We start from the raw sequence: 15,383 nt of genomic DNA, 5'->3' as shown, positions 1-15,383 counted from the left end.
TTTCTTATTCTGTTTCCATAGAGGTACATATTTCTGCTATACTTTGTTTCTGCTACTTGGTGGATTGAATTCTAGATAATTGTCAAGTGAGTCTCTTTTGTATAGTTCAAAGCTTTTTGCTTTGAAGACAGCTGCAATGTTAACCTTGCTCTTGTAAAAACAAAAAAAATCATTACTTTTTCCATCATCTTGTTTTCAGTTTTTAGGAGTCTGTTTAAATGGCATGTGGTTAGTTAGTCACGTTTAGTTTTTTGTTTTTTGTGTTTTTTTAAATAAATTTGTTTGTTTGTTTGTTTTTGGCTGCATTGGGTCTTCGCTGCTGCGCGAGGGCTTTCTCTAGTTGCAGCAAGCGGGGGCTCCTCTTCATTGTGGTGCGCGAGCTTCTCATTGCGGTGGCTTCTCTTGTTGCAGAGCACAGGCTCTAGGCGCATGGGCTTCAGTAGTTGTGGCACACGGGCTTACTTGGTCTGTGGCATGTGGGACCTTCCCGGACCAGGGCTCGAACCTGTGTCCCCTGCATTGGCAGGCAGATTCTTAACGACTGTGCCACCAGGGAAGTCCCTCTGTTTAGTTTTGTACCAAGTCTGAGAGTCTTTTATAGCTGATTTGATCTTAATCCATTTACATTTATTTTTTAGTTTGCTTTTTTCTTGTTATCTATTTTTATTCTTCATCAGCAAAAAAAGAGAGAGAGAGAAATAAAGGAACTACTGGTTTTTCTTTTTCAGATTCTTTTCCCTTGTAGATTATTACAAAACATTGAGTATAGTTCCCTGTGCCATACAGTAGGTCCTTGTTGGTTATCTGTTTTCTATATAGTAGTGTGTATATGTTGATCTGAAGCTCTTAATTTATCCTCCATGCCCCGTCTCCGCCCGATGATGTTTCATTATGTGTTTAGGATTTTTAAGAAGGCAGTTCAAGAGTGCTATAATTTAAATATTAACTATTACATATTTGAGAACTTAAAAAATTCTGTAGTTGCTTGTTACACACATTTGGATGACATATTGGCTAAATAAAGAATCTTTGACAAATCTTTTTGCCATGAATATTCACATAGAAGAGTCTTCTGACTTCCCAAGTTTTCGTGAGAACTTTGAGGCTAGCCTGATATTTTCCCTCCTTTGTTGGTCATTGGTTTCTTCTGCCTAGATGCTTTTAAGATTTTTGAAGCTTACTGAGTTCAGTAGCATGTGTCTATAACTTGATGGTTTACTCCTATTTGTTTATCTTTCCTGGTGCATGGTGAGATCATTCAATCTACAAATTAAATTCATTATTTCAGAAGAGACCTCGACTGTCTTTGCACTTTTCTCTTTTTCACAAGCAGAATTCCAGAGCATTGGAGTATGTTAATGAACAAACCAGATAAAAATCCGTGCCCTTGTGTGGAGCTTAAATTGTAGCAGGCGTACACCAAAATAATAATGACGATGATGATGATATATGAGAACATTTATATAGTTTTGTGGGTAGGAAAAGCAGTGTAAGAGGGATTAGAAGTACTGGGCAGTACTTAGAGAAAGACAGGCCATAGATTACAATGTTTATTAGTCAGTGTAGGCCTCATTGAGAAGGTAAAGGGGACAGCCAGTGCAAAAGTCCTAAGTTAGGAGCATGTGTCACATGCTAAAAAAGCAAGTAAGCTGTGTAACTTACTTGCACAAGGAAGTAAGGAAAGGGAGTAAAATGATGGAGAAAGTAGAGGAAAATGAGGTCAGAATATATAGAAGCCGAGTTCAAAGCATGCTAGATTACATATGGCCTTGAAGTCTGTTATTTGTGGGTCACTATCATTCTGGGTGCTTTATTGAGAACGGTATGTAGAGAATGATGGTAGAAGCAGGGAGGATTGATTGAGCAGTCAATGCAGTAATCTACATATGTGAAATGGTGATAGCTGTATGGACCAGGGAATTAGCAGTGAAGATGGTTAAGATCTCATAGATTTGGAAGTCGGGTGTGAGAAAATAAGAGGGATCAAAAATGACTCCAAGATTTTAGCCTGGCAGCTGAAAGGATGGAATTGCCAGCAACTGAGATGTAGAAGGCTGAAGATAGAGCTCATTTTAAGGAAATCATCACGAGTTCAGTTTTGCACATTAAGACAGAAATATCTCTTAGACATTCAAGTGAAGAGTCAGGTAGAAGGTTTCAAATGAGTCTGGAGTTCAGGAGAAAGAGCTGAGCTGGCGGTATTAATTTGGGTTAGCAGCATATGGATGACATTACCAAGAGGGTGATTATAGATATTGAGAAAAAAGGGCAGGGACTGAGGCCTGGGGTATTCACAGTATTACAAGGTTGCCGAGGAGGGACAAGCTAAGGAGACTAATAAGGGGAGAACAAGTGAGATAATAGAGGTCGTCTCCTGAAGTTCACTGAAGAGAGTGACTGCTGAAAAGTTAAGTAAGATGAGAGCTGAGAACTGACTATTGCAAAACAATCATGCGTGAACTTAATAAGAGCAGATTTAGTGGAATGATGAGAGTGATAAACTAATATAAGTACATATAAGAGGGAATGGAAGGAGAGGAATTGGAGACAGCTAGTATAGATGATTTATGTAGAGTTTGGTCTGCAAAAGGGAGTAGAATTCTGGAGCAGTAGCTAGCAGAGAGAAGAAGATTAAGACTTCTTTTAAAAATGGGAGCAAAAGTATTTTTTGGCGTGTGTCAAAGAAATGATATAGTAGAAAAGAGAACTCTGATGATCTTTTCCACTTTATTCTGATTTTTTCAATCATATTGAGTCTTTTACTAAAGAGGTATTCATTTCTTTAATGGGTTTTTTTTTTTCACTTTCTTTACATTTTGCCTCTGGTTGTCTCATTTCTTCTTTAATCTTTTATTTCAAGAATCCCATCATAAATTTAAGAGAACAGAGAAGTCTAAAATTTCTTGTTTCCTGGATTTATTCTTTGAAAGCCTCCTCAACTGTTTTTTGCTACTTAAGTTTTTCTTGTTTGTTGGTTACATATGAAGCAATTGAGGTATTGTTTTTTTCAGTGTTATTGATTGTATCGATAGTATTTATTGAATATTTGAGGATGTGGCTTAGATGCTCTCCTTTGTTGTGTTGCTGATATTGCTGAAGTGGAAGAGCAGATTCTGTAAAGAGCTATTTATATGCCTTTTCCTGGTCCTGTTTACTTATACTAATGATAGTTTTTAATAGCCACTGGATACTTAACTGATAACATTGTTTATATTATTTGTGAAATAGAATGTTTATTTTACTGGATATGCTTTTGCAGACATGAGATTTGCCTAAGTGGCCAGGAAAAAAAGACCATGGGTATTTGTATTTAAGCAGAAATTAAGATTTGTATGAATGTAGTAATGAATCAAAAGTTGGATTATCATAAATCAGATCCTGTTTTCCTGCTGGCATAATTATTTATTGGGACCTGCCATTTCTGACTGTTGGTTCATCAAAAGCTATAGATATAAATGACCAAATAACCATATGCCTCAACTTTTTCTTGCATTTCAGAGAACCTTGATGGGATTTTATAGCAGTTGTAATCATCTAGCCTTAGTTTAATTTACAAAATAGATTTTAAATAATATAAGTTAATTTGAATTGGTATAAATTTGTAGCTATAGATTAGCAACTCTTAACTAAGGGTTGTATGTTAGAATAATGTAGAGTTTTTCAAAATTCACATTTTTAAAGAACTCCCTGTAGTGATTCTTATGCTTAAGAACTATCACTTATAGAAAAAAAGTTATATATGTTTTTATTCATCATAAGAGCTAATATAGGAATGTCTAATTCAAAACTATTTTCCTACATAGAGTTTTCTTTTGCACCAGTGTAAATTAGTAGAAAAATTGGTAAAGTCACATAAGCTTTTTATGCTTTTTTTCCCCCAATATATATGAACTATAACTTGACTGTCAGGGCAGCTATATGTTAGTAAATTATCCGTTTATACTTTGCCAGAAATTCTATGCTATAAGCCACTTAGCATTTCATTGCCTCAGATTACTGGTGTAATCTGATCTTGGTGTAACTGCAGAATTAAATAACTTGCCCTTGTAACTTTATGGACTTTGGGGGACGGATATTCCCTGAGCATAAGCCAGAGAAATCTACCCCCAATTTTAGTGAAGTATTCAGAGTTTAGATTGGTTCCTAAAGGGTAATATGAAAAGAGAATTTCTTAAGAGTTGATTGGAACAGTTAGGACTAGCTAGCTTACTTTTCTTACAACTTTGTTTTTTAGGTGTCATTGCAGATTAAGATCTTTTATTCCTGTTGCTCCTGCCATAGGCTAGGCATTGCTGTTTTCATTAATTTGCTTAAGTGTAATCTTTTTTACCACTGTATTATCTCTCTAAACAAAAACATCCATCTTTGCCTCAGTTTTCACTTTTGTAGTCAAATGGTGCAGCTAGTAGTTTGCAGGCTGGAAAGCACCTTAGTGCTCCTGAGAAAGAAGAGGACCCAGTCGCTGTATCCCTACCTCAGCTTTGAAATTACAGTCTCTTCATTTCTACTTTCTTGCACATTGTTCTGTTTTGGTGGTGGTGGTAGTGGAAGGATTGTTTAAGGAGTAAGGAAGGATCCACACTACTTGACTTGGTGGGCTAGGTCTTGAGCCAGACCAAGTATTCCAGTGCTTTGTTGGTAACATTTCAGACAACTAGTTATATTGTATGTAATCTGTACCTACCAGAGTTTATGTAATCTGTATCATCAGAGTGATAATATATGAAGACTTAGAAGTTGGATTTCATGAGATCTGGGAGTTTGCTAGGTAGAGCAACCTGAAATTGAAATGAAGAAAGGACTTGATTGATTATGCAAGGTATCAGTTGCATAACTTGGAACTTGGAAGAACACATTGAAAGATCAATCCATCCAAAGGAGAGACTCCTCTGGAAAGAACTGAAAATTAAAATGAGGACTGTTGCTTTAAGCATTGAAAGCTCTGCCTGTGTTCCCTTCCCTGCCCCCACACACACTTTTCTGATTAGAAATGGTATGTTTTTATGTGATTTGTAAGTCAGTAACAATACTTATGACAAATATAAATACACCCTACTTAAGGAAGACTGACTCAGAATCTCCTTAAGGGTTGAATTCCAGGCAGTATTTCCTTAGGTTTTTGAAATGTTCACTCCCTGGTTAAGAACCCATTTTCTCCCAATGCAGGATTGAAATTAAACTTTGAAAATTCTTACGTAATTTTGTTTCTTTATTATTGTGAAAATGTTTTGTCCATTACTTATAAAAATTATCTTTTTTGGGGTGCTTAATAAAACATTTTTAATAGACTAAATTAACATCTCCTTTCCCACTGGGATGTTACTTTCTTTTATAAAAATTATCTTAATATTTAAGAAATAGAGTCAATAGATAGGAAGAAAATGGGAAAATGGTGGGATTAAAACTCATGGAGTTGCATAGCTTCATTATATAATCAATAATTAAAGCTATGTTATATTCTTACTAATATAGCTATGCACAAAAATCTCACTTGGAACTTCTCCAAAGACCAGATAACAAATGCACCAAATCAACAAACCACACTGAAACTGTGCATTGAGCATTGCTTACTTCTAGTTTCTCCTTTTCACTTGGCATTGAAAAATGATCTTTTCTAATTTCCCTACCTATCCAGTTTTCTATTATTTTCCAAAGGGAAAAGTTTCTTCTATTCAGCCATTTTTTTGTCTGTTCACTTTTGTCTCTTTCTCTTGGTCACGTTGCTGCTTCTAGCAGAATTTATTTAATGAACCCGGTATTGATGGACATTTAGGTTGGATATGGCTTTTAAATATATCTTTTGATACAAAATGTTTATTTACATTGCTTAATACTAATGTTTTTCTGAAGGAAATTAATTTTAATAGTTTTAACTTGAATATGTTTTCTTATAGCAGAAAAAGAAAACTAAGAACTTCAATCCACCAACACGTAGAAATTGGGAAAGTAATTACTTTGGGATGCCCCTCCAGGATCTGGTTACAGCTGAGAAGCCCATACCACTATTTGTTGAAAAATGTGTGGAATTTATTGAAGATACAGGTAGGATAGAAGTATCATTGCAAGAGGTTTGATATAAAATTTCACTTTTGCTACACCAATAGTTTGTCAAATGTTCCTGATTCAAGCTAAAATTTGAAAGAGGTGTATCGTTCACATTAGGATTGATTATCTTGAGTATTAATTCTAGATGTAACCATCTGATATTTGAAAGCAGTTTTGTTATTAGCCAGTCATGCTTTTGTTGGACTTCTCTTTATTAAATGGCTAAGTCAAATACTAAAATGTTAAACTTACCTTGTTCTGGAATTTAGAATAACTCAGTTATTAAATTATGCTACTGTTTAATCATAGATATGATTTAAATCAATAATTTGAATGTCTGCAACATTTTAAGTCTAATACTATTTTTTAACTCATTTTACACGTGAATTTTTCTTTTACAAATTCATAGCAATATTTGTGAATGTGCAAGAGGTAGCTTGTTCGTGATGTTACTATTTATTCAGCAGCACCAGCTTAATATGGTTTGTATGGTTTGAGTTGTATTTGTAAGGAGTGTGTAGATATCCTCACTGTTTTAAAAACAAGCCTGCTCTTATGTTTACTTTGTCTGATGAAACCATTACTGAGGGTTGGACTAGTCAGAGTCGGGTAATAAAGGCAGAATATTATGTTTATGTGCATTTAAAATGAATACAAGTTAACCATGAAACTTGAGTGATTTGAATGGACTCCAAAATTTAATGGTTTGAAAACATGAGCTAATTTCATTTTAGCTTTATTTATTCTTAATGACCTCTTTTGATAAACAAGTATTGTTTAAAGAATAAACAAGTTAGGATGCCCATGTCCTATCCAAAAAATCAAGCTTATTTTTACTTAGGTGTATGTACGCCATACCATTTCATCTTGACTGTCAGTTAAGTTCTATACGTACATATTAGGTTGTCTGGTGAGAAGTGCTAACTTTCAGTTTTAATAACGAGTGGAATATGGGGCAATACCTGTTATCCACTGGTATTAGAGTTGAAATAGCCTATCTTCTCCCTTAAGTTAATAAATTTTAATTTATAGAGCCTGTATTTGGATATGCCTTCAATCATTTGTTTTTTCCTTCAACAGAAGTATTAGGCAAATTTCTTTATGTATTTCTGTCCATTTTTAGCATAGTAGAAATGCAGAGGTTCTTATAATGTTAGCTACCTGCTTTGAGGTTAAAGAAATCTCATTTTCTCTAGTAATATAATTAGGCCTTGTGGATATGGCTGAGCAATTCAAAAAGACTTTTCTTTAGTGATTAGAAAATAACAATAAAGTAATAATGGATTGCATTTTGTACATTTATTTTTATAATTAAAAAATCCCACTTCTTGAATATTTTTGTGGTAGTTGAGTGATTTGGCTTGAGGAAAATAAATTCCAAGTGTAAGATAAAATGAAAATTCTAGTTCAATTCTTAGCAACATTTGAATTAGTTCAGTCAACTGGCAGGTAATTTATATATTTAAGTGCTTTGTTAGAAGTATACTTAGGTACCATAAGACCATAAGAATACTTATATAAAGATTAAAGCTAGTTCTTTTGTTGATGTAGTAGTATGTATCATTTTGTTACTGATTAATGCTAATCCATTTTAGCAGAAATTCTCAGTTGTTTAAGAATTGAATAGCAGATTCTCATTATGGACTGGAGCAGCCATCTCCATATTTAAGGTTTAACTTGTAACATAAATATAATCAACACCCTTGTTTAGAGGACTAACCTTCTTTTAAACAACCCTGAAGAAAATACGGTGGAAGTTTTTAAAATCAGCTTTACTGTTATAACTTACATGCAATAAAATTTACCAATTTTAATTATACAGTATGAGTTTTAATAACTCTAGTCATATAAGCACCACCACAATCAAGATATAGAACATTTTTATCACCTCAAAAAGCATCTAGTCTTTTGTCACGTATGATGTTAGCTCTTAGTTTTTTGTAGATATTCTTTTTTTTTTTTTTTTTAAGAAATTCACGTTCTTTTATTTATTTATTTATTTATTTATTTATGACTGTGTTGAGTCTTCGTTTCTGTGCGAGGGCTTTCTCTAGTTGCGGCAAGTGGGGACCACTCTTCATCGCGGTGCGCGGGCCTCTCACCATCGTGGCCTCTCTTGTTGCGGAGCACAGGCTCCAGACGCGCAGGCTCAGTAATTGTGGCTCACGGGCCCAGTTGCTCCGCGGCATGTGGGATCTTCCCAGACCAGGGCTCGAACCCGTGTCCCCTGCATTGGCAGGCAGATTCTCAACCACTGCGCCACCAGGGAAGCCCTGTAGATATTCTTTATCAGGTTGAAAAGTATCCTTCTATTCTGTTTTTCTAAAGAAAGCACTGGCTCTTTTAATTTTTTAAGATTTATTATTTATTTATTTATTTATTTTAGTCTGCGTCGGGTTTTAGTTGCGGCACGTGGGGTCTTCGTTGAGGTACGCGGGATCTTTCTCGTCGCGGTGCTCGGGCTCTTCATTGTGATGCCTGGGCTTCTCTCTAGTTGTGGCGTGTAGGTTTTCTCTTCTCTAGTTGTGGTGTGCAGGTTCCAGAGCGCCAGGACTCTGTAGTTTGCAGCACGCGGGCTCTAGTTGAGGCACATGAGCTCAGTAGTTGTGGCACGTGGGCTTTAGTTGCCCTGCGGCATGGGGGATCTTAGTTGCCTGACCAGGGATTGAACCCGCGTTCCCTGCATTGGAAGGTGGATTCTTTACCACTGAACCACCAGGAAAGTCCCAATCCTTCTATTCTTAGTTTGCTGCATTTTTATCCAAAACGGATGTTGATTTTGTCATGTGGCTTTTCTGCTTCTGTTGATATGATCATAGAGTTCTTACTAAAGTCTGTTTATGTGGTGAATTATATTAATTGATTTTTTTTTTGAGGTTTTTTTTTCGGCTGTGGGGTCTTCATTGGGTCTTCGTTGCTGTGCACAAGCTTCTCATTGTCGTGGCTTCTCTTATTGCGGAGCACAGGCTCTAGGCACGCAGGCTTCAGTAGTTGTGACTCATGGGCTCTAGAGCGCAGGCTCAGTAGTTGTGGCGCACGGGCTTAGTTGCTCCGCGGCATGTGGGATCTTCCCGGGCCAGGGCACGAACCCGTGTGCCCTGTATTGGCAGGTGGAATCTTAACCACTGTGCCACCAGGGAAACCCCATTAATTGATTTTTAAATGTTGATTTTTAAACTAACCTTGCGTTCCTGGGTTAGTCATACACCACTTGGTCATAATGTTTTATCGCTGGATCCAGTTTGCTAAAATGTTAAGGATTTCTGCATTCTAAGAAATATTGGCCTATAGTTTTCTTTTCTTGCAGTGTCTTTGTCTGGTTTTACTATCAGGGTAAACCTGGCATCATAGGCTGAGTCTATTTTCTGGAAAAGTTTGTATAAAATGGTAATATTTCTTTATTAAATTTCTGTAGAGTTCACCGAGGAAACTGTTTGGACCTGGAATCTTGTTTGTGAGGAGGCTTTTAACTATACATTAAATTCCTTTAATAGATACAGGACTGTACAGATTTTCAGTTTCTTCAGTAAGCATTGATTGTTTGTGTCTTTCAAGGAGTTTGTCCATTTCATTCAAGTTGGCAGAGGTGGTTTATAAAATTCCTTATCATATTTTTAATGTCTGTAGCATCTGTCTTCTCTTTTGTTTTTGGCATTACTGATTTTTTTTTTGTCCTCTTGAGAGAGGTTTATCAATTTTATTGATCTTTCAAAGAACCAACTTTTGGTTTTATTGATTTTCCTCTCTTGTCCATTTCTGAGTTCATTGAATTCTACTTTTTTCTGTTTTCCTTCTTTCTGCTTTCATTTGTTTCTTTATAGTTTCTTAAAATGGAAGCTAGATAATGATTTTGACCAGTCTTCTACTATAATGTTTAATGTTTAAAAATTTCCTGTAAACATTATTTTAGCTGTGTGCCACTGATCTTGATATGTTGTTTCCATTTTCATTCAGTTCAAAATACTTTGTAATTTCCCTTTTGACTTTTTAATTTAACTCATTGATTATTAAAAGTGTTTTATTTCTAAATGTTTTCCAGATATCTTTCTGTTATTCATTTCTAGTTTAATTCTATTGTAGTTGGAAAACAGTTTGATTTCAGTGTAAGTTTATTGAGACTTGTTATTTATAGCCCAGAATATGGTCTGTTTTGAAGAATGTTCCATGGAGCCTTCAGCAGAATGTTTTTTAAGCTGTTGGGTGAAGGGTTCTATAAATGTCAGGTCAAGTTCTTGAGAGTATTCGTCAAGTCTTGGCTATCCTTACTGATTTTCTTGTTGACTTGCTTTTTTAATTGAGTACTATTGAAATCTGAAATCATGATTGAGATTTGTCTGTTTCTCCTTTCAGTTGTATTAGTTTTTGCTTCATGTGTTTTGAAATTCTTTTAGTTGCACATACATTTAGGATTATGTCTTTTTTTATGAACTGACGTATTATCATTATGAAGCATTCTCCTTGTTCTGAAGCCTCATTCGTCTAAAATTAACATAGCCAATGGTATTTTCTTTTGAGTAGTGTCTATGTGGTATATCTTTTTTCATCCTTTCATTTGTATCTTTATATTTAACGTAATTTCTTGTGGATAGCATATCTGAATCTGACAATCCACTTCTTTTAATTGGAGCATTTATTAGGTCATTGGCTTTTCATGTAATAATCAACATAACTGGTTTTAAGTCTGCCATCTTGTTTTTATTTTCTTTTTGTCTCATGTGAACATTATTCCTTTTCTCTTCTTTTCCTGCCTTCTTTTGGATTAAGTGAATATTTTTTATTCTATTTTAACTCCAATGTCAGGGTTATTAGTTATACTTATCTGTTAGGATTTTTTAGTGGTGCTGTAGAATTTGAAATAATAAAAAGTTCAGAAAGTTAAAAAGGCATCAGTTATCACTTTTATACCATCCTAGTGACTTTGCTTTTTAAATGAATGGACAATGATGTACAGTTTTTACTATGTGGCCACTGGTTTAAAAGATGCTGACTTTGTTTTTTCATTCATTTTTGCGGGAAAAGGGGACTTGTACATAAGGTCAGTCCTGCTCCCTCAGAATCATGTTAAATGTGGCTAACAGTGTAGGTACAGAACTGTAGTTAGTTGTGCATTTGTGATTTTTATCACTGTTTGTTTAATCACAGTTCATCTTCAGACAACATTACACCACCATGATATGTAGCTTAAGAACCTTGGAACAGTTCATTTAACCCTCCTATCCCTTGTTCTTTTGTTGTTAATTGTTAAAACATTTTAATTTTACAATATGTTTTAAACATCACAGTATATGTTCATAATTTTTGCTTAAATCAGATAATTATCCTTGTTTTTGAAAGATATCACATACTCTACAATTCACCCATTTAAATTGTACAATCCAGTGGTATGTTTGTATATTCACAGAGTTGTGCAGCCATCGGCACTTTCAATTTTAGAGCATTTTCATCACCCCCAAAATAAACCCCACCCATTAAGCAGTCACTCCCTATTCTCCACACCCACCTTCCCTTAACTTCCTGTCTCTATAGATTTACCTGTTCTGGTCTCTTATGACTGGCTTCTTTGATTTAACATAGTGTTTTATAACATCAGTGTTAGCATCTGTCAGTACTTCATTCATTTTTATTGTTGAATAATTTTCCATTGATGAACATTTGTGTTGTTTGCCACTTTTTGACTATTGTGAATATTGCTGCTGTGAACCCTCCTGTAAAAGTTTTGTGTGGACACGTTTTTCACTTCTTTTGAGTATATATATCTAAGAGTGGAATTTCTAGATCATATAGTAGCTCTATGTTTAACCTTTTGAGGAATTTACCAGACTGTCTTCCAAAGTGGCTGCACCATTTTACATTCCCACCAGCAATATGCAAGAGTTCCAGTTTCTCCACATCTTTGCTAACACTTATTTTCTGATTTTTTGATTATAGCCATCCTAGTGGGTATGAAATGGTATCTCATATGGTTTTGATTTGCATTTCCCTGATGACAAATGATGTTGGACATATTTTCAGGTGTTTATTGGCCATTTGTATATCTTCTTTGGAGAAGTATATATTCAGATACTTTACCATTTTTAAATTGAGTTGTTTGTCTTACTGTTGAGTTTGTTTTTTTTTTTTTTTTTTGATTGTGAGATGAATGCACCCAAAGCCTTTTATTTATTTATTTATTTATGGCTGTGTTGGGTCTTCGTTTCTGTGCGAGGGCTTTCTCTAGTTGTGGCAAGCGGGGGCCACTCTTCATCGCGGTGCGCGGGCCTCTCACTATCGCGGCCTCTCTTCTTGCGGAGCACAGGCTTCAGACGCGCAGGCTCAGTAATTGTGGCTCACGGGCCCAGCTGCTCCGCGGCATGTGGGATCCTCCCAGACCAGGGCTCGAACCCGTGTCCCCTGCATTGGCAGGCAGATTCTCAACCACTGCGCCACCAGGGAAGCCCTCTTACTGTTGAGTTTAAAAGCTCTTTATATATCCTGGATACAAGTTGCTTTCAATATGACTTGCAAAAATTTTTTCCCCAGATTCCTTGTTGGTATCATTTGAAGCACAAAAGTTGAAAATTTTGATGAAATCCAGTTTTTTAAAAAATTTTGTTATTGTGCTCATGGTATCATATCTAAGAAGGTTTTGCTAAACCCAAGATCACAAAGATTTATTCCTATATATTCTTCTAAGAGTTTTTTGGTTTTAGCTCTTTCATTGAGGTCTATGATCCATTTTGAGTTAATTTTTGTGTATGGCACAAGGAAGGATTCCAGCTTGATTCGTTTGCTTCTACGTATCCATTGTCCAAGCACCATTTATTGAATTGCCTTGGCATTCTTTTTGAAAATCAATTGACTGTAAATATGAGTACTTCTGCACTTCCACGTATATTCCATTGATCTATATGCCTATCCATTTTTTTTTTTTAATATTTATTTGGTTGCACTGAGTCTTAGTTGTGGCAGGTGGGCTCCGTAGTTGTGGCTCATTGGCTCCTCAGTTGCAGCGTGCCGGCTCCTCAGTTGTGGCATGCGAACTCTTAGTTGCAGCATGCATGTGGGATCTAGTTACCTGACCAGGGATCGAACCTGGGCCCCCTGCATTGGGAGCATGGAGTCTTAACCACTGAACCACCAGGGAAATCCCTATGCCTATCCTTTTTTGCCAGTACCACTTTGTTTTCATTATTTAGCTTTCTAGTAAGTTTTGAAATCGAGAAGTATAGTCCTTCAACTTTGTTCTTCTGATAGTTCTAGGCTGTTGATGGATTTCGTTTTTCTTTTCAGCTTTTTTAAAAAAATTTATTTATTTTATTTATTTATTTTTGGATGCGTTGGGTCTTCGTTGCTATGTGCGGGCTTTCTCTAGTTGTGGCGAGCGGGGGCTACTCTTCATTGCGGTCTGTGAGCTTCTCATTGCGGTGGCTTCTCTTGTTGTGGATCATGGGCTCTAGACGCACGGGCTTCAGTAATTGTGGCACGTGGGCTCAGTAGTTGTGGCTTGCGGGCTCTAGAGCGCAGGCTCAGTAGTTGTGGCACACGGGCTTCGTTGCTCTGCGGCATGTGGGATCTTCCTGGACCAGGGTGCGAACCCGTATCCCCTGCATTGGCAGGCGGGTAACCACTGCGCCACCAGGGATGCTCTTCTTTTCAGCTTTTTAAAGACTGCTTGTTGTCTTCTGCATGATATTTAAAAGGAAATCTGCTACTATTCTTACCAGTATTCCTCTGTATATGATGTATTTCCCTTTCTCCCTCGATTCCCAGCTGCTTTTAACATTTTTCTCTCTAGTTTTTTAGCAATTTTATTAAAAATGTATTTTAGTGTGTGCTTTAAAAAAAAAAAAACACTTCTGCTTGAGGTTTCTGGAGCTTCTTAGATCTCATGGTTTATAATTTTCAAATTTGTGGCCATTATTGGAATATTTTTTCCTGTTCTATTTCCCAGTTATGGACTCCAGTTACATGGTGTTAGACATCTTAAAATTGTTCTGCAGCTTACTGAGACTGTTCATTTTTTTAAATCTTTTTTTCTTTCTGGGTTTCATTTCACCTAGACTGTGTGTCCATTGCTATATTTTCTAGTTCACTGATTTTTTATTTTCTTCCTGTATGGTCAAATCTAGAAGTTCCATTTTAAGTCTCTTTTTTATTTGTTTCATTTATCAATATCATGTTGATATTTTCTTTTATATCTTTAAATATACTTATAAAATTTATAATAGCTGTTTTAAGGTCCTTGTTTTATGGATTCTGTCATATTTTATTTCTCGGTCTGTTTATGTTTCTGTTGGCTTTTCTCCTGGTTATGGGTTGTGTTTTTCTGCTTCTTTGACTGGCGGTTTTGATTTGACATCAGACATTTTTAATTTTTCATTTTGAGTGGTGAATTTTCTAGTGTTCCTTTAAAGAGTGTTGGATTTGTTTTGTCATGTGTTAAGCCTTTTGTGTATCAGTCTGGTCCTTTCTAGGCTTGCTTATAAGTTTATTTTGGCAGATCCATGGCAGCTTTTATTCTAGTGTTTATTTAGACCTACTTTAAGGTATGAAGACTTCACTTAGTGCCCTGCATATTAGGTGGTCTTAAATCAGCTATACTTCAATTAAAAAAAAGAAAACAGTACTTAAAAAAAAAAAAAGGTATTTTGAGAATAGAACTTGGACTAGTCTCAGCCCCTGTCCTCAGAAAGTTTCCTCTCACACACTTGCAGTATTCAACCAAAGACTCCAGTGTCTTTTCTGCATATTTCTGAGGCTCTTTCTGTATATATCTCTCCCTCTTTTTTTGGTACTCTACCTCACAAATTCTAGACATCTCATCCTTTCTGAACTCCTGTCTCCATATTCTCAACTCTGGTAGGCCATTATGATTCCACCTCTCTGCACTGCTATCTAAAATCTGTTTCCAGGCACTAAATTGGGGCATTCAGACATTTTAATTTATTTGCTTCTTTTTCCTTACAGATCAGTTTTGAGCTGCCTATAGTTCAGCGTCTGAAAACTGTTGTTTCATATAAATTTTACAGTTTTTAGTTGAAGTTGTGCTAAGTTCCAGTTGGGAAATGACCCTTGAAATATTAGTATAAGTTTTTTTTTTTTTAACGCATTGTTTACTTTATTTATTTATTTATTTATTTATTTATTTATTTATTTATTTTTGGCTGTGTTGGGTCTTCATTTCTGTGCGAGGGCTTTCTCTAGTTGTGGCAAGCGGGGGCCACTCTTCATCGCTGTGCGCGGGCCTCTCACTATCGTGGCCTCTCTTGTTGCGGAGCACAGGCTCCAGACGCGCAGGCTCAGTAATTGTGGCTCATGGGCCCAGTTGCTCTGCGGCATGTGGGATCTTCCCAGACCAG

General features: G+C 36.0%; 1 protein-coding gene and 1 long non-coding RNA gene across 10 annotated transcripts in view; one reads left to right on the top strand and one right to left on the bottom strand.

Moving 5' to 3' along the window:
- LOC309625139 overlaps nt 1-15,383 on the bottom strand; it is a 479,966-nt gene that overhangs the window by 138,860 nt on the left and 325,723 nt on the right. The gene's annotated exons all lie outside the window — the stretch shown is intronic.
- The window catches only part of ARHGAP5 (Rho GTPase activating protein 5), a 77,855-nt gene that overhangs the window by 27,467 nt on the left and 35,005 nt on the right, over nt 1-15,383 (top strand). For 6 of the 9 annotated variants that reach the window (XR_014242304.1, XR_014242305.1, XR_014242306.1 and 3 more), the window contains exon 3: nt 5,895-6,042. The exons of 2 other annotated variants lie outside the window; for them this stretch is intronic. Coding sequence is in view for 4 of the 7 variants with exons in the window: in XM_082384061.1 (XP_082240187.1) it covers nt 5,895-6,042 (148 nt within the window). In the remaining 3 variants the exon portion in view is untranslated. The remainder of the gene's footprint in view (nt 1-5,894; nt 6,043-15,383) is intronic. One more of the 9 variants, XM_082384062.1, reaches the window with a different exon arrangement.

Source organism: Balaenoptera borealis, assembly GCF_965194805.1.
Source record: "Balaenoptera borealis genome assembly, chromosome: 3".
Lineage (NCBI taxonomy): Eukaryota > Metazoa > Chordata > Mammalia > Artiodactyla > Balaenopteridae > Balaenoptera > Balaenoptera borealis.
Note: the sequence above shows the minus strand (reverse complement) of the source record. Positions and strands in the feature narration are given on the sequence as shown.